Source organism: Xyrauchen texanus, chromosome 31, assembly GCF_025860055.1.
Source record: "Xyrauchen texanus isolate HMW12.3.18 chromosome 31, RBS_HiC_50CHRs, whole genome shotgun sequence".
NCBI classification, from domain to species: Eukaryota; Metazoa; Chordata; class Actinopteri; order Cypriniformes; family Catostomidae; genus Xyrauchen; species Xyrauchen texanus.
The window spans coordinates 27,199,498-27,225,024 of NC_068306.1; the positions used below are offsets into that span (position 1 = coordinate 27,199,498).

The 25,527-nt window shown below is 44.1% G+C and overlaps 1 protein-coding gene across 1 annotated transcript; it reads right to left on the reverse strand.

Moving 5' to 3' along the window:
• Positions 1-1,546: 1,546 nt before the first annotated feature.
• On the reverse strand, positions 1,547-23,423 carry aifm5 (apoptosis inducing factor mitochondria associated 5). The gene is made up of 19 exons (XM_052100735.1): positions 23,286-23,423; positions 14,203-14,278; positions 13,959-14,068; positions 13,722-13,831; positions 13,473-13,517; positions 12,867-12,948; positions 12,667-12,779; positions 9,848-9,934; positions 9,661-9,752; positions 9,350-9,480; positions 5,322-5,437; positions 5,141-5,212; positions 4,975-5,038; positions 4,689-4,765; positions 4,489-4,606; positions 2,881-2,979; positions 2,680-2,755; positions 2,479-2,583; positions 1,547-1,711 (listed from the first exon to the last, which is right to left on the reverse strand). The coding sequence occupies exons 1-19, from the start codon at positions 23,302-23,304 to the stop codon at positions 1,672-1,674; spliced, it is 1,632 nt and encodes a 543-aa protein (XP_051956695.1). The 5' UTR covers positions 23,305-23,423; the 3' UTR covers positions 1,547-1,671.
• Between the last annotated feature and the right edge of the window lie 2,104 nt (positions 23,424-25,527).

The window sequence follows — 25,527 nt, forward strand, 5'->3', positions numbered from 1 at the left end:
AGAGAAAACTGGGTTGTGTGGCAAAAGAGCGATAACAAGAGGCGATATAAGAGAGAAGCACAGCATTTCTTTTGTATTTTGCACTTTTGTAACATGTTTTTCCAGCTCTATTATATGTGCTCCCCCTTTTGTGACCAGTCACATTCAGCATCCCCTTCCATTCATCGGTCAGTGTTCATCTAATCCTCTTAAGCGCTGTGATTGGATGTTCAGTCAGTAATTGTTGACTTTTCCACTACACATGCTCCATTTCACAGCCTGATGGCCATCCAAGCCCCCTAGATACATCAAGCACATTGTATTTCAGAGTGACTGTACATTCTCATTAACTCTATAATACTTTTCTGTCTAAACATTGAGTAAATACAAACTTTACATTCTCTACGAATTAATCATCTCTAACAAGCTAATTTTTGAAGACTCCATAAAATTGCTTGACAAGCCCTGTTTTCTTTCCTGTGTTGACGTATTTCCTGTTGAAAAAGAGTCCCTTTTTTAAAATTCCAAAAGCCTTTATTTGACCTCACAGCCACAAATCATCAACCCCATTCTGCCAAATTACTGACAAGTGCCATCCCCTATCAGACATTTTCACATCAATTAAACATGTTCACCTTTCCCTGTAATGCTACTGCTAGCTTGTTGTGTGTGCTGAGACACGTGTTCTGTTCTAACGGAAACGAGGAAGCAAGAGCATTTCATTAACAATGGTGAACATAATTTGGTGGTTGCTTTTTCGCTCTAAATTAAAATGTTTACTCCACTGTCGGTTAGGATTAGGGTTGGGGTTTGGGTCAGGGAGAAGGGAAAATAAAAAATGCATTTCTTTTAACTGCATTACATAATTTACAACTGAAAATACAACTCGCTTTTGGCACCATTCTGTGGACATTTCACCTCAACAATGCTTCCAGCCTCAGCCTCTGAGGACAGTGGTTTGAATTTTGGTAAGAGCAGACCAATTTCACCAGCAGAACTATCAATCTCCTGTTGCAGAATTAACCATGCATTCAGTCGAGCATTTTTGGTGCACATCAAAGAGAAATGAAAAGACTGCAAATTTAAAGGTTTATTTTGTCAACTTTCAGGAGTACATTAGCATAGATGGCCTAAAGCTAACACACATGGACTAAAAATCCACAAAACTTCCATTTAGATTTCATGAGGTCTTTAAATGTGATTTCAGAGAAAATGCCTCCTACTGGGATGGAATTGTATGTCAGTCACAACCTTTGCCTTAGTACTATTAGCATTATTATGCTTAATAAATTATGTTGATTATAATAATCAAAAATGTCATGATCATTTTGAGAAGAATGGAAATCAAGACTCCAAGTTTAAGCAGATTGACACAAGTAACAAAGTCTCATATTTCATTAGGAGCTCAGAAAACATTCGGCAGAGTTGGACAAGTATACAAAAACAGAATAAAAGCTTTTCTAGTTGCATGTGGGTAGTGGGTCTTTCTGAATAGGAGTATAAAAATGGCAAACTGTGCAGTGTGTACAAAGCTTTGATAAGACATACTGTAATGTACTGGCCTCTATCAATGTTTGAAAAAAATATATATCTGAGTATGAGGCCTTTTGAGTAAAGGCACAACTGGATGGGATGGACTGTGGACAGAATTGCTGAATGAAGATGATTCTGAATTCATACTATTGTTAGTGGTCACAGGGGCTGCAGCTTCAGCCAGCTGAGGTCATCTGACCTACAGAAGAAGGAAGTCCTCAGTAAAAACATGAACAATACATTGGGGCTTTGACATAAATAGTATGCAGACCTTTTTAGCATCTAATGCTCTACCACTTTAATGGTGCACCAAGTAATTTTTCAACATCAAAAACAGTTTTACATTTACAACTAGTTTTGATGCAAACTCCCACAAACTCAGCAGTAAATAATGTGTATAATGTGCATCTGTACATTTAGAATACTTTGATGACCTACTACATTTGACAACATTTGTAGTATACAACAGGTCACACTGACTGGACTTTCCATTTCCTGTGAGATGAATGAACCATGATCTCTTTCTTGACTAATTATTTGATTAGGCTGCCAACAGTTCACAACAAAAAAAGATTGCATTTATTTAGCTGAATAAAACGGCAACTTGATGTGGTCATGTGACAACAATGTCACTTACTACAGAATAAAATGTTCATTATCGATTCATGTGTAGGCAGTATGTAATATTGTTATGCAGTTATAGCAGTAGGTATTTCTACAATGCGATTCAGCTATCTATTTTTACAATGGCATAGCTGTTTGAAATCTTCAGCTTTTACATGATGCTGCATCCAGATAGGTGGCAGTATAAAGTCCAAGACTACTGTTGTATCAGTTGTTTAGAAAGATAAATAAGAGCCAATAATACATAATCAAAAATTGCTTAGTGCACATGTTGCCTTAGTCAATGATACATAAATGTATGTATACCGTACTGTGTTATACAGGTTTCTTTGACTCACTCACATTGCTTCTGCCTTTGTAATCACTCTTCCTTCTGCCAACCTTTCTGCCACCACCGAGACAGCAGGCTCCACGTTCAACCCTGCTGCAGCCACTACCTCATCATGCCTGTGGTTGAAGAGCAGTACATTATCAGTATTTCATTCTTCATAGAGAAAATGGGTACGAAAACAAACCGCTCCCTGAGATGTTACAGCTTCTTACTTGAGGTAAATTGCCAAAAACTTCATGTTCTCAAATTTTCCTTTCAGCACCATCTCAGTGTATCCCTCCCCATACCCTGCACATTATGGAGATGGAGGACACAGTTACATTTTGCATATACAATTACAGTTAAATGCTAGAATTTTACTGTCTGGTGACATCTTGAGCAGATTTGCAAGAAAGACTTTCAGTTGGCCGCACCAGTATATCGAATGGTTCTCCCAAGCAGGACGGTCCAATAAAATGGCACTGTGTTGAGTTCCACCTCCCTTTGCAGCATGTTGAAGGCAGCAGTCCTTCCTATAAGGCAAATATTGTAATGGAATCAACCATGGTAAAAAACTTTTTGTCATTCCCGTCGGAATGCTTTTTGAGGTGGCACGTTTTGGATGTTTAAATGAAAAATTAAATGATAAAGGAATGAGTAAATGTTGATAGAATTTTCATTCATTATTATTTTTTTAATTTTGAGCCTTGGGAATGTAATGGAATCTTCCTAAACAAGTTGAATGTGGCACCAGAGTTACATTTAAAATATGGCTCCAAAGAAACGTTTACAATACAACACCAGAGTGATGGTTAAAAACATGGCGTGACGTTAAAATAACAGCACCAGAGTGACATTTTGGAGGTGCAGCATAAATTTCATTAGTGACATTTTCCTGTGAGAATGTGATATTGAGAACTATAGATCCAAGTTCACAAGCATCCTTGCCATTAAACTCTTGGTAGGGAACTGTTGCTGATAAGCTTTTACAGAATGATTATGTAACTATTTTCTCTCCTTACTAAGGTTGCCACATTGGCCCTGGAATATTCCTGGACACCTGATCAATGACTGAAAAACACATCACTGATCATTATACAAGAATTTTTTTTTTTTATTAATGATTGTTTGATATGGAAATTATTGCATTCATAGTAAATAATTCAATCAAACAAAACATCAAAACACTCCAAACAAAATATTTTACATATGCATTTAAATTTCATAACAACTTCATCAAAATGTGTTATTTAATGTAATGGAATTTTTATGAAATTTAAATGTGTAAAAACAAAATTTGAGTGTAATTTGAATGTGTGTGTGTGTGTGTGTGTGTGTGTGTGTGTGTGTGTGTGTGTGTGTGTGTGTTCAGGTTTTAGATATTATTTACTTATTCTGGCAAGTCTACGCAGTTTTCTTGAGTTTATAGTTCACATTGAATGTGTATGTCGAAAGAATTAAGTTATGTATAAAGTAAAAAAAAAAAAACATTTGTACATTTAAACCAAAGGAAACCATATAAACGTTTCAATTACGTACTCGACACAATTAAGTTAAAAAAAAGAAAAAAGTTGAACTAAATTTTATTTAGTTAATGATCACACAATTCAATTTGAAATTAGTTATGAAATGGAAATGTGTCTTGTGTTTTTTTTTTTTTTTTTTGGCCATCATGAACCTTTTTTGGACATGTTTTCCAGAACATTAAAGCATTATATTATGTAGGCTAAAGTTAAAGGTACCATTCACGCAAAAGTGAAAAATATAATCTCAGTCATCCGAACAAACTGGTTCATTAAAATTAATCAGACTTTCTTATGAATGCATTTGATTATCCTACTTGCATAGTGTGCTTAAAAACAAGGGTTCAGTCTGAAAGTGTTGTGAAAATACGACCATTGTACAAACTAAGGTACAGAACAGATGGCCAAAAACCAGGACAATCCTGGAAATTCCTGGACTGGTGGCAATGCTACTCCTTACCAAAGCTAGAATTATAGTTATGGAGTAGGAATCTGTCCAAATGTGAAAGGTCTGATTACCATGTGTCTGCGCTATCTGCCAGTGGCCAATGCTCACTCTCTGGCCTCCTGCCATTTTAAGAGGAAACGCGGTTAGATCTCCTGCACAGTAGACGTCTGTAATATTGGTCCTCATGTACTGTAAGACAGGTGCTCAATTAAAGAGTTTGGAAGAGTAAAGTGATTGAATAAGCACAAAGAAGGTGATCACAAGCACTTACGTTATCCACAATTACATAGTTCTTAGAGTCCATCCTTATGGGACTACCTTTCAAAAACTCTGAATTGGGAACAACACCTTTACAAAATTGGAAAAAGAAGACAGCATAAGTTTGAAGCAAAATTGTTGTTCCAATTATATAAAAAGCACTTTGAAGGAGCTTTCAGAGAAACTACAATGTGATAAAGAAAAAGGTGTAACTTGCATTTTGCAAGCTAATAAATGTATTTTGACAGTATAGGACAAATGAGATGTCAGACATTGAATACAATGTTCTCTGAACATACCAATTCCAACAATTAGCACATCAGTTTCAATAGTGGTACCACTCTTAAGTTTCACTGCCTTAACCTGCGGAAAAAAAATATATATTCTGCTAACATATCATAATGAAAAGGATAAAAATGTGGCTGTCACCCATTTTTTTTTTTTTTGGAGGAAAAATTTGTTTACCCTCCTATTCTCGCCTTGAACCTCAGCAATAGCATCATTCATGTGGAACTTCACTCCGTTCTCTTCAAGCATCTCAAAGTAGAAGCAAACTAGAGTCATAATATAATATTTTTTGGACAACAATGCAGAAATGTATGTGGCTAAAATGTATTTGTATTGACCTCAGGCTCTTATCTCATACCATCATGGTGACCTTTCCTATCTCCGGGCCTAGAGTCTTCTGATAGGGAAGCTCAGTGCTTCCAATGATTGTGATACTGCTGGCCTTATCTATCATGTAGGATGCCACTTCCATGCCTTAAATTCCACACACAATGGATGAGTTATTTTGGTAAGGAAAATAAGACCACATGAAATGAATTCACAAGCGCAGTTTGGCATGTCAAATCAAACAAATTTCAGAAAAATCCCCGCCTGAATTTTTTTCCGAAGAACAATTAACATAAATAATGATGAAATCCAAAATATTAAATGTCATGGATCAATATTTACTAAGATTTACTATGAAATAATAATGGTAACACTTTACAATAAGGTTGCATTCTTTAACAGATAACAACTTGAGTTATCATGAAATAAGAATGAACAATGATTTTACAGCATTCATTAATCTTGGTTAATGCTAATTTTAACATATACGAACAGAAAGTTAAAAATGTATGCATTATGAACCAAAATGAACAAACAACGAACAATGAACAAACAACGAACAATTGTATTTTCATAAATTACCTAATTTACTAATGTTAACAAATACATCCTAATTGTAAAGTGTTACTAAAATAACCTTAGAATGATGGCAGCATCATTATTTCATTTTTGTACTGAGGTATGTATATAACAAGATATGAGCAAATACTTTTTTAGGCGTGGCCCATATTGACTTACTGGCTTGAATGTTGTGATTACAATATTCAAACTTAACAAAACTTGGTCGATGTGAGTCGATGTAGTGACACTACATTACAGTTGTAACCTCCATTCCGTGATGGAGGGAACGAGATTTTGTGTCGATGGAGTGACAATAGGGGTCACCCTTGGGAGACCCAGACACTTCTGATCTTTGAGAAAAGGCCAATGGGAATTGGCCAGTGGAATTTGCATGCCACTCCCCCAGACTTACGTGTATAAAAGGTGCTGGACTGCAACCACTCATTCAGGTTTTGTGCTAAGGAGTCCCTCGTCAAGGGAGCCCTGGCCTGAGTAATTGTGTCTACCACTTTAGGTGGTAGGCCACTTAGTTCTTCCGATCCAACAGCTGGTCTCCCTGTACGATGAAGTTGCTGTAAAACCCCTTCTTCATCTAGGCTGGAGGAACAGGCTCTATCATGTCCTTCCGTAGATTGGAGGCGATCTCTGCTCGCAAGGAATCGGTGTTCTCGACCATCACGAAGTGAAGCGGACGGCGTTGCACCTGGGCGGGCACCTGGCTAACTGAATTGCGTAGCTCCGAGCAAGGGGGACCAAAGGAACAATCACATCAGATGTACCAGCAGGTGGGGCCTCATGATGGGGCGGCGCATGATGTGCCACTCATGGCTGTACAGAGTCCAGGGACATCAAAGCACTTACCTGTCTCCTTATGCCCACCCCCGGAACGGTCTGGGACGGGGTAGGAGGAAAATCATCCTCGCAACCTGTCGAGACTGTCAAATCGGGGGCGGGATTGTGCCACAGGGAGGCCCTCCTCCGAGGTGCCGTACCTTCTGAAAGGAAACGGTGCCCGGCGGTCATGATAATGAAGGCCGTGTACACCGACTTTATGGCCCAGGAAGTGAGAGAACTGCTCTTTTCTTGAAAATGTTGGTACTGCAGCTCGTTGTGGGTGCGGCGAAATCATAAGAAAATGAAAACAAGGATTCTCCACCCAGCCTTCCACCGGGGGAAGGAGTGACCTGTTTACCAGCTCCTGTGTCGCAGGTCTCCGACTTCCTGGGCTGCCTGTATCAAGGGCACTTTGATGCCTTTCTTGGGTTTTTGGCGGCCGGCCGTGAGATGGGTGGCATCTGCTTCCTGCGGGCAGCTCCATGCTAGTCTCCTTGTCTCTGCAGGGGGTCGCCCTTGGCCATGAGCAGACTGGGTGTGAGACCTTGGACATCGCTTGCCCGAGAGACCACACCCAGAGGGCAAGATTGGTCACCGAGCGCAGCTCCTGCATTAATGCCGGGTCAGGACTACCCTCGTGCAGTTCTTTAAGTGCCTTGGCTTGGTGCACCTGCAGGAGAGCCATGGCATGCAGGGCGGAGGTGCACCATAGGCCTTAGCTGCCAGCGGTGACATAAGCCTACAGGCCCTGGACGGGAGCCTCAGAGGACTCCGCCAGGTGGTGATGCTCTGCGGACACAAGTGCACCGTGACTGCCTGATCCACCTGAGGAATCGCCAAGTACCCCCTAGCCGCCCCGGCATCTAGGGTAGTGAGAGTGGAAGAGCCCGTGAACCAGTTACGGGCAGTAAAAGGTGCCTGCCATGATCGTGTGAGCTCCTCATGCAGGAATGGGAGCAGAGCAAGACCTTGAGCGGCTGTGTGTATTTCTGGACTTTCGAAAATTTTGATTCTGACAGTTTTTATGTGAACAAATAAAGATACATTTCTGGTTTTAACCTTATTTTTACTTTTATTGGAAATGAAAAACTAGCTTCATTCCATGTGACCCACATATGGTTTTTGGCCATTGAAAATGTGTAAAACTCTCTGGGATATGGGGGCTTAAGTATTAATATACCAAAAGCAAAGTTTACTCTGCACCAAAATCTAAAATGATATTAAAGACCCCCTCCAGTGAAAATCTAGTTTTTAACCTTGTTTACATGTCCATATGTTGTTTTTTTATATGCTAGAAGCCATACCATGAGTGAAATCAGCAGTCAACGCCATGGCTGAGCATTTTCGCCTTGGAACTAGTATACCAAAGACAGTCTCAAAAACATGGATTCCAACAGCCAAGGTTTCATACGTCACAAACCTAAGGAACCAATCGGGATGGGGTTTTCCATATCATTAGCATACGCTACAGCGAAGCAAGAGGTATCAGGAGAATCGAAGTACAGCTATGTATTGGTATTTTGCAAGACATGTTTTGTTTTCGGATGCAAAGTTGCGAAAGGACAAATGGTGAGCCTTAATGTATTACTAAAAATCCGAGATAAATGGGTGCAGTACATACTGATCCATGGCATTTAAATTTTTTCAGCGGCTGGGCTCCTCCGTCCCCCGGCAGATGGCTGCGGCTGCTCCATTGGGGTGGATGGTAGCGGCGAGGACTCTACTCCGGCGCATCCCTCCTTCCAGTGTAAAGGTGTCAGACAGCTGTCAGTAAATCTCTCTCTCTCTCTGTCCCACTGCGGTCTCCAGTCAGCCCTTATCCCTATCTGAGGCTTGATTAGCCTGATTAGGGGCTGGGTGTGTGGAATCACGACTCGGCTCCACCCTGCCACAGCATCTTTCTTTTGGTGTTTTTCAGAGTAATTCATTGCCTACCATCTGTATGTTGTTAGTGTCCTAACGACCGTTCCACAGGTGCATGTTCATTAATCATTTATGGTTCATTGAACAAGAATGGGAAACATTGTTTAAACCCTTTACAATAAAGTTCTGTGAAGTTATTTGGATTTTTACAAAATGATCTTTAAAATACAGTGTCCTGAAAATGGGCCGTTTCTTTTTTTGCTGAGTTTATATATATGTGTGTGTGTGTGTGTGTGTGTGCGTGCGTGCGCGCGCACGCGCGCGCACACACAAAATATATTATATTTCCTGTGTTGTTTAGGAAGTTGAATTGGAACCTATTGCATGGTTCAACCATTTTGTTAAAGAGCCAATAGCCTTCAGCTTAAGTCACAGTCATGAACCATGATTTGCAAATTGCTATTTCTAATTGCAGTGGTATTAGAGGGAGGAGACTTCTCATTCTAGAGACAAAATGAAAAGGACAAAACCCCTGCTTGCAAAATATTTTTGGTTGTTTTTCCCAGACGAGAAAGACTGTAAATTTGTTGAAAGTTATGTTTTGCTTGCTTTTAAGGAGTACACTCGGTCTTTAAAGAAAATGCTGGCATTTAAAGACACGGTAGACTATGTATAAAATTATGTCAAATGAATGTCTTTTATAGTACATTCAGAGGTCACTTCAAAACATCAACTTATTGAAAACACAACATTAATACGATTATTTAAGCAAAAATAGAGAGAGCAGTGGTGTGTGTTTACCAACAAAGGAAGTGCCCACAAAGACTGTCCTGCAGCCCATACAGGCATAGTGGATTCTCCTGGCATCCTCTGGTGTTTCCAGCATCAGCACGTTTTCCAGGTCTGCACCAGGGCAGTCCAGGCATTTTGCTCTGAAGTAAGATCAACAGTGTGTAAGTTCAGCATGGAAGAAAGTGGCATAAATGATTAATTATAATAATATATTTAAAAGTATGCCATAAATACAGTTTTTTAGATGTGATTAATAATACTTCACAACAATAATTATCATAAAAATAACAAGTGGGGTCTATCAGTCACTTTCTGTTTACCTGCATCCTGTTGCAATAAGGATTTGATCAAAGCACTGTATTAAGCCGTCATCAAATGTCGCTGTTTTCTTGTTTGTATCTACTGATAAAGCCTACATGAAAGACAGCACATGGTTTGCCGTATATTATTCTAATGGAATAAAGTTTAATAAATAGAGGAATATACAGGAAAAAGATTCAATCTCACCTCTTTTTTCAGCCAGACCTCAATATCATACTTATGGAAAAAATCCATGCTTCTCATTAGCAGACTGTCACTCTCAGCATCCATTACCTATAAAAGGATTAGGTTAAACTTTCTAAGTTTGTACACTGTAAACCCTAATGTTTGTCAATAATGGAAAAATCAAGTTGTCTTGATTAAACATTACTTAAAATGTCAATGAATGAATGTTACACTTATATTCTGCCTTCTGACACTACACTTAAAGTGCTTTACATAGCGAACAGGGGATTTTCCACAACCACCACCACCATGTGTGCAGCATCCAGCTGAATGACGCGACGACAGCCATAGTGCGCCAGTACACTCACCATAGACTGAAATTAATTTTCAAGTTACAATGCATCCAGAAAGTATTTTCGTTATGTTACAAACTTATTCAAAAATTGATTAAATTCATTATTTTCTTTAAAATTCTACAAACAATACCCTATAATGACAACGTGAAAGAAGTTTGTTTGTGCAAATTTTTTAAAAATTACAAAATCACATGTACATAAGTATTCACAGCCTTTGCTCAATACTTTGTTGAAGCACCTTTGGCACTAATTACAGCCTCAAGTCTTTTTGTGTATGATGCTACAAGCTTGGCACACCTATTTTTGGGCAGTTTCTCCCATTATTCTTTGTAGGACCTCTCAAGCTCCATCAGGTTGAATGGGATCGTTGGTGCACAGCTATTTTCAGATCTCTCCAGAGATGTTCAATCGGTTCAAGTCTGGCTGGGCCACTCAAGGACATTCACAGAGTTGTCCCGCAGCCATTCCTGTGTTATCTTTGAACCTTCGCCCCAGTCTGAGGTCCAGAGCACTCTGGAGCAGGTTTTCATCAAGGATGGCTTTGTACATTGATGCATTCATCTTTCCCTTGATCCTGACCAGCTCTAGGAAGAGTCCTGGTGGTTCCAAACTTCTTTCATTTACTGATGGAGGCCACTGTGCTCATTGGGACCTTCAATGCTGCAGACATTTTTCTGTACCCTTCCCAACATCTGTGCCTTGATACAATCCTGTCTCGGAGGTCTACAGACAATTCCTTGGACTTCATGACTTGGTTTGTGCTCTGACATGCACTATTAACTGTGGGACCTTATGTAGACAGGTGTGTGACTTTCCAAATCATGTCCAATCAACTGAATTTACCACAGGTGGACGCCATTCAAGTTGTAGAAACATCTCAAGGATGATCAGTGGGAACAGGATGCACCTGAGCTCCATTTTGAGTGTCATGGCAAAGGCTGTGAATACTTATTTATTTCTCTCCACTCCTGATGGTCACAGATGCTGCCTCGTGTGTCTGGGTAGCGATCACACCGAGGCAGCATTTGTGGATGGTTCGTTTTCTCACTTCGAGAACCTCACCATGGCAACCTTGCGGTTGCGGCTTTCCTTCTAAAAGAGGAACACCACTCCAGCTGCTCCTTCTTTCCACGAGATTGAGGACGGCCCGGCTGGTGATGGAGGAGATTTGGGGATGCAGCGGGCTAGGTATCACCAGGTAGATCTCAGAGAACCACCTGCCCCCAGCACGCTTGTTGATTTCCGTCCGAGCTCGAGGTGAGAGTGGCCAGTCTGTTTACTCTCTCCCCCCATATGTCCGGGGGAGAGATATGCAAATTCTGTCAGCCAATTTCTCATTGGCCTTTTCTCAAGTTCAGAGATGCGTGAGGCTCTCAAGAGAGAACCCTAGTGACGCTACTCTGACACAGCGTCGAAGTGAGCGGCAGACGGGGAAAGACAATTTTACAGTTTAGTTGCCATGACGGTGTAATGTTAACAAAACACAAACCCCTAAAATTATTGTAAAAATTGTGATAAAAATAAGTGCTTTTTTAAAATTACAAGCTTCACATTTCTGCCTTGACAGCCTTTAAATTGGCCCCCATTCACTTCCAATGTAAGTGCCTCACTGTCACCTGGATTTTTGCTTTTTTAAAGAAAAGGAGGTATGATTCAAAATATCTTTTTGTGGTCATCAACATTATGCCACAAATGCTGTCGATTGAGCTTAACTTATATTGAACCCAGAATATTTCTTCAAGATTTTAATTGTTAATAACTCAATCTATTGAGTACAAAATTGAATTTATGGGGAATACCCACAATTATTTAATTGTTTAAGCTGTGTTTTTGTATAACTTAAATTTGAGTCAAAATCTGAGTTACATCTGCTTGCATCTAGTTACTTTAACTTAAATAGTTAAGTTCAATCTGAATGAACAGGGGCGGACTGGGAAGAGAAATCGGCCATAGATTTTACTTGGAAACTGGCCCAAAAGTTGTTGGGTGGGGGGTGTCGCAAGTTGTTGATTGAGTGGAGGGGGAGGCTTATCGCAGCCCTGTTTGGCATATCACGGCACTAATTTGCAGCCCTTTTCAGCCTGTCGCGGCCTGTTCGCCATAACGCAGCAGCCCGTTTCAGCTTATCGTGGCCAGTTCGGCATAATTCAGGAAAAGTCCCAGTTCTCCCTATGGCCAGTCCGCCCCTGTGTATGAACACCAAGTTAAGTAACTTATTTACAACATTTTTGCAGACACCATTACTCAATTAAACTGGAATGAGTAAACTTATTAGGATTTTCATGTTAATACAAAGATATTATTAATTCTAACCTCAATATTTGAAAAGTCAACAGACACTTAGCCAGTGTCAAAGTCAATATTTTTTCATTTGTAGCAAAACAAACATTTAATTAGTTTTAAATCCACATAATTTCAAAATAAATCAAAAGTATATTGTTAATATAACATCCCTTTCACACATTCACAGGTGTTGTGCCTTACTTTGCTAAGTCTGGTTTTGTCATATGGAAGAAGGTCATCTCTAGATACCATAATAATTCTGCCCCCATAATTTTCTTGTCGAAGTGTCTCAGCACAGATCAAAGAGGCTACCCCTGTATATGACAAAACACACCAGCATTAATAACACACACAACATTAACACTGTCTACATTAACTAAAGTAACACATTTCTCTCTCACCTCCTCCTAAGAGCAACACAGTGTGAAATACTTCTTGATCTCTGACTCCCATCCACTTTATTCGCTTAGGTTGACCCTGAATCTGCACAGAGTTCAGCAGGAGGTTATATACAGTACTTACTGACAGGCCCAGTTTAAAGAGAACTATTGTTAGGATTGTCCAATCAGATTTTTGGTCTTGCTTTTTTAAACCACATTAGAATTTAAAAACAACCATTAATTTATCTGCTTATTAATTTTATCATGTATAAAATTATGTATAATGTATTACTAATTATACAGAAGCCTAGAATGACAGGGCATAAACTAGAGGTCGACAGATATTGGATTTTGCCGATCCCGATATAAGGTTGTGTAAAAGGCTGATAACTTATTTATCCCCAGTATGTTGAATGTTTTAAAACAAATTATACCAGAGGTCGACTGATATATTGGTTTTACAGATTAATCGGTGCCGATAGTTGCTTTTTGGAACTACCGGTTACCAGCAAAATTCTGTGCCTATAACCGATAGTTCCAAAAAGCAACTATCAGCACTGATTACTTGTTAAACCCAATATATCGGTCAATCTCTAGTATAAACTGGTTAGAAACACCTCACCTTACCTTTTTTTTCACAGACACATAGACTTTGCTGTTCTCAACTTTCACCTGTCAAAGAGTCAGATCTGTCAGATATATTAGGATGTATGAAAACAAACTGCTAATTTAAAAAGATTTTTATTACAATGCTTATTTTGATGCATTTTAATGCACTTTTTTTAATCCTCAGAAAATGTTAACTCAAGTGCAAAACTGTTTGGTATGTTTTGTAAATGTTTTTGTCAATGTATATGTGAATCTATGGCACAATGCCTTGTGGCAGGGCAGACAGTCAATTCCAGGATACTCCTCCAAGTCGCCGGTCTTCACATTGAAACAGGAACCATGCCAGGGACAGCGCACCCTGTGACCTGACAGCACCCCTGTAGAGGAACCGTAAACTTTCACTGTAATATAAATACTTTTAGAGTGATATAGATTATTGGATGGCTAGTTTAGAGACAATAAGCTATGTTGATACAATCATTTAATAATGTTTCTAAGTGCTACCTTTGCTCAGTGGAGCACCATAGTGTGTGCATTGGTTGCTAATGGCACTGTACACCCCATCACTGCGTATCAGCAAAATATTGTGGTGACCCACTTCCACTTCCATCATTCTAGATCACAAGAATAACACACTCTCAGGCATTTTGGTTTTTACATACATAGCATCAATGTCTTTTAACAGCATCAACTGTACAGAATAAATTGTACTGTATCTGCCAAAAACCGATACAAAAGAGTAACCTACTCTCCATCTTTGAGGTGTGATTCCACACATACGACATCTGTCACCTCTTCGTCTTGATCTGAACCAGCTACTAAATCTATGATGATAACAACCAAGGATCTGTCAACCATGCATATTGAAAGTCATCATAGCAACTGTGTTAAGAAAAAAGTGTTTCACTTTCAATGAAAAAATTGTTAAGATGCAATTGTTTCCTTGATCTATTTGTACTTGATTAAAAAATTACTTTCTTTGATGTGGCCTAATGTATTCAGGTTGATTCATCCATTTATTTACATCTGCTTATACTGTAGGGAGAGGAGGTTGGTGGTGTCTATCCCAGCTAGGGCCAAAGGCAGGGAAACAGCCTGTACAGCTGTTCATTACAGGGCTAATATAGACACATTAAAACACATGCATTAAATTTCAAATTTCAAATTCAACCACCAGCATGTTTTTGGACTGTGGGGAAAACCAAAGCACCCAGAGGAAATTCACAAAAACACCACACAGAAAGCCAATGTGCAGCCCCCAGGATAAATCAGACATGTTAAAAAATATTTAATTTAATTTAGTTAATTTAAATGTTACCACATGAAGCACATGGAGATTAGAGAGGGAAAGAGAGTGGGAGTGACAGAGAGACAGAGAGAGAGAGAGAGAGAGAGAGAGAGAGAGAGGGAGTGAGAGAGAAAAGAAAACATTCTTCTTCGGCCCCCGCGGGCACACCACCCACCCGGTCCTCAGCCGCTCCTCTGCCCCTGGCGGATGACAGCAGGCTCCTCCTCCCCATGGCAGGTGGCAGTGGTTCCTCCGCCTCCCGGCAGATGGCAGCAGGTCCTCCGTCCCCCGGCAGATGGCAGTGGGTCCTCCTTCCCCTAGCAGACAGCAGCAGGTCCTCCATCCCCTGGCGGACGGCAACGGCTCCTCCACTTTCTGATGGACAGCAGGGGTTCTTCCATCCCCTGGCAGACAGTAACGGGTCCTCCGCCTCCTGGTGGACAGCGGCAGTTCCACCATCTCCTGAAAGACGGCAGCGGGCTCGTCTCCTGGTGGACAGCAGTGGGCTCGTCTGCCTAACTGGTGGATGCAGCACCGAGTTCTTCTGGACAGCATGCTCTTCCCAACTTTACAGGTTTCGGCACCAGTGTAACGGGTTCGTGATGGGGTGCAGGGAGAAATCGGGAATTCAACACAAATGGTATTTCATCTTATAAACAAAACAAACTTGCTTTTCAGCACAATTCTCAGAAGCACATATGAAGCACCGTCTCGGGTTGTGTGCATAGCTCTCTCTCTCTCTGGCCCTGGCTAGTGATGTCCTATAATAGCCAGCCAGCCCCAGGAAACGTCTCACCTCCTTTTTGGTCTTGGGTCTCGGGCAGGCAGCAACCGCTGTGGTCTAATCAATTTAAGGGTTGCAACTGCCTGTGACCCAAGTGGAACCCCAGATACTGTACCGCCACCTTCTTGGGGTTTGCCATGAGTCCCACCCATCTCAACAACCTCAGAACCGCCCTCAGATGCTGCTTATGCCGCTGCGTACGTGGAGTACGGTCTATGGACTCGGTCAGTAAGGCACTGAAATGTAGCCGAGGCCATCAAGGGTCATGAATTGATGTAAGCCAAACTGTGTGGAGAAGGCCGTTTTCGAACGGGACATTAGCGTTAAGGGGATCTACCAATAACCAGTATGAGGTAATGGATACCTGTTATATTCAGACACCGCATTGACCTTTTTATAATCCATGCAGCACCAGCACCACTGGGCTGCCAGTCACTGTTCGACCAAGCCGTCCATTGGTACAGGCTTGTCCGAATCGATTTACTGCTCAATAATTTTTACAGCTCACGTAGTGTACATGATATGAAAGTAGTTCCTATATAAGTGAAGATTTATTTTTGAATCCCCACTAGGGAGATGATTCTTAAGAGTGCCTATGTGGAGTGTTGTGACACTACCTGCTGAAATCACCAGCAGGAAATCCTCTAAGGGTTGGGGAAGCCAAGATTTCACCATCCTTTTCGTCATCCTGACACGGAGCTGACGTAGACAGCTTCGGCTCTGCCTCCCTAGCCAGCGCATCACAAATCCCACACCGAGACGCTTTGCTACAGGAACCATCCGCACAAAATTCCCTTTATAAAGTGGTCAACGCTGGCCAATTGGTGCCCAAAATTAGCGGATGGGTGAGGCAGAGACTAACTGCAGCCTCAACACTATGCTTTTGTCCCCGAAATTGAATCTTCAAAGTCACTACCGGATAATCACGCACCTTACTTTCACCTTGTGACTAACACACAAAGCCTTGTCTTGAACCAGGCATTTATGGATGGAAACCTGAATACACCAAGGCCTGGTATGTATCCCCTCAATATTCATGTGTATACAGTGCATCCCAGCTCGATTGGGGGCAACCTGCTGTGTGTAGGGGACCCAAACCAATGTCGCCACCTCCATAACCAGGCATTGGTTCCGGAAATGCCAGGGCTCCCCACAGCCCAGCAGACCATTCAAGACTCCACGCCTGTGCCCATGGCAGCAGGTCCACCAACCTGGGAGTGAGAGTGGAGAGGAACAGGGGAAACCAGTGTGTAGTGCAGACCCCGAAGCTGAGGAGCCAGTTTGGGAGGGGGAACCCCCTGTTTCCAGGGAGGAGGAACAGGATGGGAAGAAGGGGAAGGAGGCGAGACAGGAGAGAGAGAGCGAGATAGAGAGATAAGTTTGGTGCGACGCCTGGCAGTGGCTCTGGACCAACTCCGCCGACCCTTTCGGAAGTCGAGTGATAAACTGCTCCAGTACCACCAGATTGATTACAGTCGCGTTTCTCAACCAGCAACAACCTCCGCAAGGCATCCTGGAGTTGCTGGCCAAAGGCAAACGGGCGGCCGTGCTCGCCAATGGTCAGCGAGCAGAAGTTGCAGAATGGCTTTCCTTAAGTCAGCATATATCAGGAGGTTATTTGCTGCGCCACAATTTGGGCTTCCCATGACAGCAGTGGTATTACCCGGACTGCCCACTGGGCCATCTGCAGGCCCCTGCCGTCTGCTCAAAGTGCACCAGGAAGGCCTCCGGATTGTCTTGGGGGCCCATCTTGACTAGTGGAACATTGTGCGGGGCGGGGTCTGCAGCGGCAGCACCCTCCTGGGGCTCCAGTGCACCTGCCGGTCCTCCGCTTGGGCCTGAAGGAGCACAATAAACTGCTGCTTCTGTTCTGTGTGCAGCTCGAGGAGGCCGTGATGTTGTGTCTGGTGGATACTGAAGAGTGTCTTGAAAATGCCCTTCAGAGATGAGGCATCCATTGGAGCGTTCTTCCTACCATAACTCCCGCTGTTTGGGCAACTCAGTGCCGGTCGTGCATCCTCTCGGCCCAGCCATGCGCTCCTCCTCGTCATACTGACAAAACCTTTTGATAACACTTTACAATAAGGTTCCATTTGTTAACAACATTAGTTAACCTGAACTAACAATGTACAATAATTTTTACAGTTTTATTATTCTTATATTCTTATTAAATTTTAAATCAAAAGTTGTATTTGTTAATATTAGTTAGTAACGCAATATGAACTAACATGAACTATGAACAGCTGTATTTATATTAACTAACATTAACAAAGATTGATACATTCTGCAAAGATATTGTATATGCATGAAACTTTGTTAACAAATGGAACCTTATTGGAAAGTGTTACCAACCCTTTTACACTAAAAATAAATAAATATAAAAATGCTTCATGTGGTAACATAGAAATTAAATCGTTTCATTCAAGTCAAAAAAATGATAATACCTGAATATATTAGGTCACACCAAAAGTATTTTTAAGGCTTAGGTCTGTCAGAAATACCACCTTAAGATCACTTTTGCAGATTACCACAGATGGGTTTACAATGTAAACAGTGTCACCGAGAAAAACATATTTAAACAATGATTTAAAAGTCGATTGTTATGTATACCCTGTCTTGTTCCACTGTTGCCCTTTTGTTTACCATTTTTGTCACTTTTGTACTCCTTAGTTTTCACTTTTGTCCCTTTTGTAGCTCCACAGTCTTGTTTTCCCTCGTGTTCAATGTTCATTGTTTTCACCTGCCCTTGTTAATTTGCCTTTGGTTTCTGTTAATCTCCTTGTTATCTTGTTTGAGTCCTGTTTGTTCATTGGCCCCTTTGTCCCACATTTATGTATTTAAACCCTGTCTGTTTGTTCAGTCTCTGTCAGTCGTTGTTTGTTGGAGGTATGTTGTTAGCCTGGTATGTGTTCCCTGCCTGCGTTCCCTGCCTGCGTTCCCTGCCTGCGTTCCCTGCCTGCGTTCCCTGCCTGCGTTCCCTGCCTGCGTTCCCTGCCTGCGTTCCCTGCCTGCGTTCCCTGCCTGCGTTCCCTGCCTGAGTTCCCTGCCGGAGTTCTCTGTTTGTGTTCATCGTGTTTAGTTTTCAGTTTTATGTTTTATTTCCCCATTGAGGGTTGTTCCTTTGTGTTTACTTGTTTGTTTATTTAATAAATTCTTAACTGCATTTGGATCTGCATCTCCTCGTCTGCCTCTCTGCTCAAGCGTTACAGAACGACTGACCCAACAATGGATCCAGCGGTTCTCCGGGCAAGCTGCCGCCTCCTGGACCTGAAGCAAGGAAGCCGCCCGGTGGAGGATCACATTAGGGACTTCCTGTACCTGGCGGGCGCCACCGACTTTCCTGACTCCTCCCTGGTGGTGTTTTTCCAGGCTAGCCTGACCGGTTCGCTCCAAGAGCGGTTGCCCACGACGACGCGTGGCTGGACGCTCGGCGAGTTCATGGAGGAGACACTTCTGGTATGCGGCTCGCTGCTTACTGTGGGTGTGGTTGAGGATCCTGCCTCTACTCCCACGGCGGTGACCCTCCAGTCATCCTTGGCTCGTCCTCTTCCACCTGCCCCACCGGTCAGCGAGCTCGCCCCTACGCCTGTCGTCGTCCATGAGCCAGCACGGTCAACTTCGTCCGCCCAGAGGAGGAAAAGAAGACGGGTTTCCGCCTCCCGGCCCACGCCTGCCCGGTCTGCGAGCCAGAGCCTACGCCTGCCCGGTCTGCGAGCCAGAGCCTACGCCTGTCACCGTGAGCGAGCCAGAGCCTACGCCTGTCACCGTGAGCGAGCCAGAGCCTACGCCTGTCACCGTGAGCGAGCCAGAGCCTACGCCTGTCACCGTGAGCGAGCCAGAGCCTACGCCTGTCACGGTGAGCGAGCCTGCGCCCACGCCAGCCACGGCCAGTGAGCCTGAGGCCACACTGACCAGGAACAGTGTCCCAGCTTCGCCAGTCGCATCAGCCCGGAGGAAGAGGAGAAGGGGAAAGGTCTCTGCTCTCCAGCCTCCGCCTGCCGCAGCCCCGTGCCCTAAACCCCTCTAGGCTCTGCTCTCAGCGCCCAGCGAACCCAAACTGGTGCATACCACGGTAACCCAGCCAGCGCCTGTCGCCTCAGAGGTCAGTGAGCCAGCGCCTGTCGCCTCAGAGGTCCCTGAGCCAGCGCCTGTCACCTCAGAGGTCCCTGAGCCAGCGCCTGTCGCCTCAGAGGTCCCTGAGCCAGCGCCTGTCGCCTCAGAGGTCCCTGAGCCAGCGCCTGTAGCCTCGACCGTCCCTGAGCCAGCGCCTGTAGCCTCGACCGTCCCTGAGCCAGCGCCTGTAGCCTCGACCGTCCCTGAGCCAGCGCCTGTCGCCTCGACCGTCCCTGAGCCAGCGCCTGTTGCCTCAGAGGTCCCTGAGCCAGCGCCTGTAGCCTCGACCGTCCCTGAGCCAGCGCCTGTAGCCTCGACCGTCCCTGAGCCAGCGCCTGTAGCCTCGACCGTCCCTGAGCCAGCGCCTGTAGCCTCGACCGTCCCTGAGCCAGCGCCAGTGGCCGTGACCGTCCAAGAGCCAGCGCCAGTGGCCAGGACCGTCCTAGAGCCAGCGCCTCTCGAGCCTTCCAGGGCTCCTCCTCCCGAGCTTTCCAGAGCTCCGCCTTCCGAGTTACCTGAGCTTTCCAGAGCTCCGCCTTCCGAGTTACCCGAGCTTTCCAGAGCCCGCCTTCCGAGCTTTCCAGAGTCCCGCCTTCCGAGCTTTCCAGAGTCCCGCCTTCCGAGCTTTCCAGAGTCCCGCCTTCCGAGCTTTCCAGAGTCCCGCCTTCCGAGCTTTCCAGAGCCCCGCCTTCCGGGCTTTCCAGAGCTCCGCCTTCCGAGTTACCCGAGCTTTCCAGAGCTCCGCTTTCCGAGTTACCCGAGCTTTCCAGAGCTCCGCCTTCCGGGCTTTCCAGAGCCCCGCCTTCTGAGCTTCCTGAGCTTTCCAGAGCTCCGCCCCCCGAGCCTCCCAGGGCTCCGCCCCTCAAGCCTCTCGAGCCTCCCAGGGCCCCACCTCTCAAGTCTCTCGAGTCTTCCAGGGCTCCGTCTCTCAAGCCTCCGGAGCTTTCCAGAGCTCCGCCCTCCGAGCGTCCCAGAGCTCCGCCCCTCAAGCCTCTCGAGCCTGCCAGGGCTCCGCCCCTCAAGCCTCTCGAGCCTGTCAGGGCTCCGCCCCTCAAGCCTCTCGAGCCTGCCAGGGCTCCGCCCCTCAAGCCTCTCGAGCCTGCCAGGGCTCCGCCCCTCAAGCCTTTCGAGCCTGCCAGGGCTCCGCCCCTCAAGCCTCTCGAGCCTGCCAGGGCTCCGCCCCTCAAGCCTCTCGAGCCTGCCAGGGCTCCGTCTCTCAAGCCTCCCGAGCTTTCCAGAGCTCCTCCTCCCGAGCCTCCTGGGGCTCTGCCTCTCAAGCCTCTCGAGCCTTCCAGGGCTCCGCCTCTCGAGCCTTCCAGGGCTTCGCCTCTCGAGCCTTCCAGGGCTCCGCCTTCCAGGCCTCTCGAGCCACCCAGGGCTCCGCCTCTCGAGCCTTCCACGGCTCCGTTTCCCGAGCCTCCTACGGCTCTGCCTCCCGAGCCTTCAAGGTCTCCTTCGGCTCCGCCGCTCGAGCCTCCTACGGCTCCGCCTCTCGAGCCTCCTACGGCTCCGCCTCTCGAGCCTCCTACGGCTCTGCCTCTCGAGCATCCTACGGCTCCGCCTCTCGAGCCTGCTATGACTCCTCTCCCAGAGACTCCCGAGCCTCCTACGGCCCCGCCTTCTGAGCCCCCTACGGCTCTGCCTCCCGAGCCTCCTACGGCTCCACCTCCAGAGCCCCCTACGGCTCTGCCCCCAGAGACTCCAGAGCCTCCTACGGCTCCACCTCCAGAGCCTCTTAAGCCTCCTACGGCTCCGCCTCCAGAACCTCCCACGGCTCTGCCTCCTGAGCCTTCTATGGCTCTGCCTCTCGAGCCACCCGAGCCTCCGACGGCTCCGCCTCCAGAGCCTCCTGAGCCTCCTACGGCTCCGCCCTTAGAGCCTCCCGAGCCTCCTACAGCTCTGCCTCCCGAGCCTCCTACGGCTCTGTCTCCCTAGCCTCCTACGGCTCCGCCTCCAGAGACCCCAGAACCTTCCAGGTCTCTGCTCCTAAAGCCTCCTACGGCGCCGCCTACCTCGGATCCGCCTCCTGAGCCTCCCTCAGCTCCGCCTTCTAAGCCATCACCTCCCTCGCCACCGCCTCAGAGGTCCTCCTTGGCTCCGCCGGCCTCCCCAGTGGCCACTCCTCCTCCCAGGCCCCCTGAACCGGCCCTTGCCCCACGGCCATCTCCTAGGCCACCAAAACCGGCCTCTGTCCTGTGGCCCCCTCCCAGGTCCCCTGAACCGGCCCTTGGCCCACGGCCCCCTCCCAGGCCCCCTGAACCGGCCCTTGCCTTATGGCCAGCCCCCGGGCCACCTAAACCTGTCCCTGCCCGGTCAACACCACCCCGGCCTCCTAAACCTGTCCCTTTGTGCCCCCGTGGACTGCCTAATTGCCCCTTGTGCCCCCATGGACCGTCTCATCTCCCTTTGTGCCCCCTTGGACTTCCTGCCTGCCCTCTGTGCCCCTTGGACTGCCTCCTTGTTCTTGTGCCCCCCCGGTCTGTCTGTCTGCCCCCGGTGCCATCATTTTGTTCTCTGTGGGTTTTCTGTCTTTTGTCTTGGGTTTTTAGGATCGTCTGGAAGCCGATCCTTTGAGGGGGGGCTCTGTTATGTATACCCTGTCTTGTTCCACTGTTGCCCTTTTGTTTACCATTTTTGTCACTTTTGTACTCCTTAGTTTTCACTTTTGTCCCTTTTGTAGCTCCACAGTCTTGTTTTCCCTCGTGTTCAATGTTCATTGTTTTCACCTGCCCTTGTTAATTTGCCTTTGGTTTCTGTTAATCTCCTTGTTATCTTGTTTGAGTCCTGTTTGTTCATTGGCCCCTTTGTCCCACATTTATGTATTTAAACCCTGTCTGTTTGTTCAGTCTCTGTCAGTCGTTGTTTGTTAATGGAGGTATGTTGTTAGCCTGGTATGTGTTCCCTGCCTGAGTTCTCTGTTCCCTGCCTGAGTTCTCTGTTTGTGTTCATCGTGTTTAGTTTTCAGTTTTATGTTTTATTTCCCCATTGAGGGTTGTTCCTTTGTGTTTACTTGTTTGTTTATTTAATAAATTCTTAACTGCATTTTGATCCGCATCTCCTCGTCTGCCTCTCTGCTCAAGCGTTACATCGATAAAAACATCATGAACTTTATAAAGTTAATCTGAAGTCAGCAGAAGTGCATGACGGAACAGTGTGGAAAACACTCGGCAATCAAGAATTAACCAATTATTAGCTATGCAACCAACGTTAAGATACATTTCTTCTTTAAGCATTTTAAGTTCAAGTTAGTCGATTTAACATGAACTATATCATGAAGTTACCCGTGAAAACTATGAGATGCATGTTCTTATGTGTGGCGTCATGTTGAGTAAGTACTACAAAAAGCAAATGTATTCCATTTATAAAGTACAAGTCTTCAAGAATGTAGACACAAACGTGCGGGCAGTGACGACACCACTAAGGCACGACCGACTGATGAACAATTGTATCATGTTATTTTAGAAAGAATGGATACATAAACTCTGCAAAGAATACATATGGGCCTTTGGGAAATATAATATATATATATATATATATATATATATATATATATATATATATATATATATATATATATATATATTTACAATATGTTTTGTATACTTTTTCTTTCAACTGAAAGCGTAATAAATTATTATGTGCTTACCTGATTGTTTCTCCGACATTGCAAATAGGGAGGACTCTCCAGCAAGAAAAAAAAAAATCTATGAAAAAACTATCCTTTCAGTGAGGCCTACAATCAAACTCTCGGGACAGTTGTCATTACCGTACTGATGGCTTCAGAAGTCTCTAATCCCAAACACCAACCTGTCCTTTACACATTTCATTTTCCGGATGCTTAGACCCACTCGTGAAATTGGTTACTCCAAAAATGTAGTGTTTGGGGGCAAAAAAAAAAAAAAAAAGGATATTGAGTTTCCAAAAGCCGTTATCCAGTGAGATTGCACAAATTGTATAGAGGGTATTTAGTTGTAGAAGAGCAATAGCATTTGTTGTGGCATGACAAGAGAACAGAGAACGGCTGAGCAAGCAACACACAACAATAGACGTGCGCACAGGGCAATACCTCTCTCTAAAACACTGACACCCATGTTCACACGCTCCCTTCAAGATACTATTGATTTAAAAAACAGTGTGTAAAAAATTGTGCGGTTGTCATCTTAAACAGCTAGTTCTTCATGATCTGATCCTTAACATATATTTTGTTTCTGAATGTAACATAATGTAGTAACAGTAATTCAATCATATAAACAATAATTTTCAGAGTGTAGCCTTTAAATAAAGTGCTTCTATGGATCCTACTTCAAAGGTATAGTTCACCCAAAATTACAATTCTGTCATTATTTACTCACTCTAATTTTGTTACAAACACTTATAACTTCTTTTGTGGAGCATAAAATATATCAGTCATGTAGTATGTAGGAGACTGACAGCCTCAGTCACTATTCACGTTCTCTGCAACTTTTTTTCCCCGATTACATTAAATTAAACACCTCTTTTTGGACAACGTAAGTGTGAGTGAATAAAGACAGACATTTTTCTATAAGTAATATAACCCTTATAACAAGCTTACATTATAGTGACCTTATTAGAAAGGTTGCATTACTTACAGACAAAATTATTCATATAAACTGTACTATACTATAAACTACTGTTTGTGTGTGTGTGTGTGTGTGTGTGTGTGTGTGTGTGTGTGTGTGTGTGTGTGTGTGTGTGTGTGTGTGCGTGTGTGTGTGAGCGTGTATTTATCACTTTGTGGGGACCAAATGTCCCCATAAGGATTGTAAAACCCGAAATTTTGACCTTGTGGGGACATTTTGTCGGTCCCCATGAGGAAAACAGCTTATAAATCATACTAAATTATGTTTTTTGAAAATGTAAAAATGCAGAAAGTTTTCTGTGAGGGTTAGGTTTAGGGGTAGGGTTAGGTTTAGGGGATAGAATATAAAGTTTGTACAGTATAAAAACCATTATGTCTATGGAAATTCCCCATAAAACATGGAAACACTACGTGTGTGTGTGTGTGTGTGTGTGTGTGTGTGTGTGTGTGTGTGTGTGTGTGTGTGTGTGTGTGTGTGTGTGTGTGTATAAACAGACAGACGGATGGACATATGGATGGATGGATGGATAGACAGATTGATATATAAGATATATTATATTATTATAGTGATTATTATAGTGAATGGTCTTAATTTGCATCCAATTAACTTTGAGATATTGCATTTTACATTATACACATTACATTGTAGTATTATACATGCAGAAGAATTGCAGCAACATGATTTGAATCTACGAAAACTCAACCTTTGGCAATCCTGGAATTCTTCAATGTCATAAATTAAACGGCCCAGGCATCAACCTTGGTCAGAAAAGGCCCCTCAGCATGACCTTCTGAACTTCCACAAAGAGTTAAAGCAGACTTTTCTTTAAAAGGTTTCCAAAAGACCATCAGATTTGCATGACTCGAATACTAAGACATTTCATCTTAATCCAGGAACATTTTACACAAAATCACAGGACTCTACCAATTTAACCTTCTAAAATGTACAGTGTGCATTTAAATCCATGATTTATACAATACCTAGTCTTGCTAGGTAATTCTGAAAATTGCTTTGAACTGTGCTAACTTGTATAACTGACAAATAACTTCCAATGGGAGTCGCGTATCCTCCATGAGAAAGCCTCACTTCAAAGCCAACCACATCATTCATACAGACAATAATTATCCGATCTTACAGAGGTCCAACTTTCAACCAAGAACCAAGAACCAAGCAATTCCAAGAATGCAAGGAAACACAAAGACACACAAGTACATCTCCTGTATTGTGCTCAAAGTGCTGGTGTATTAGTTAAATACTTTGGGTAATCTGATACCAAATCGATGTAGA

Coding starts and splice junctions, on each gene's coding strand:
- aifm5 (XM_052100735.1), bottom strand. Junction 2,584..2,679: donor TTTTTGGCAATTTACCTCAA/GTAAGAAGCTGT, acceptor CTTCAACCACAG/GCATGATGAGGTAGTGGCTG. Junction 1,712..2,478: donor ATTACAAAGGCAGAAGCAAT/GTGAGTGAGTCA, acceptor CTTCTTCTGTAG/GTCAGATGACCTCAGCTGGC.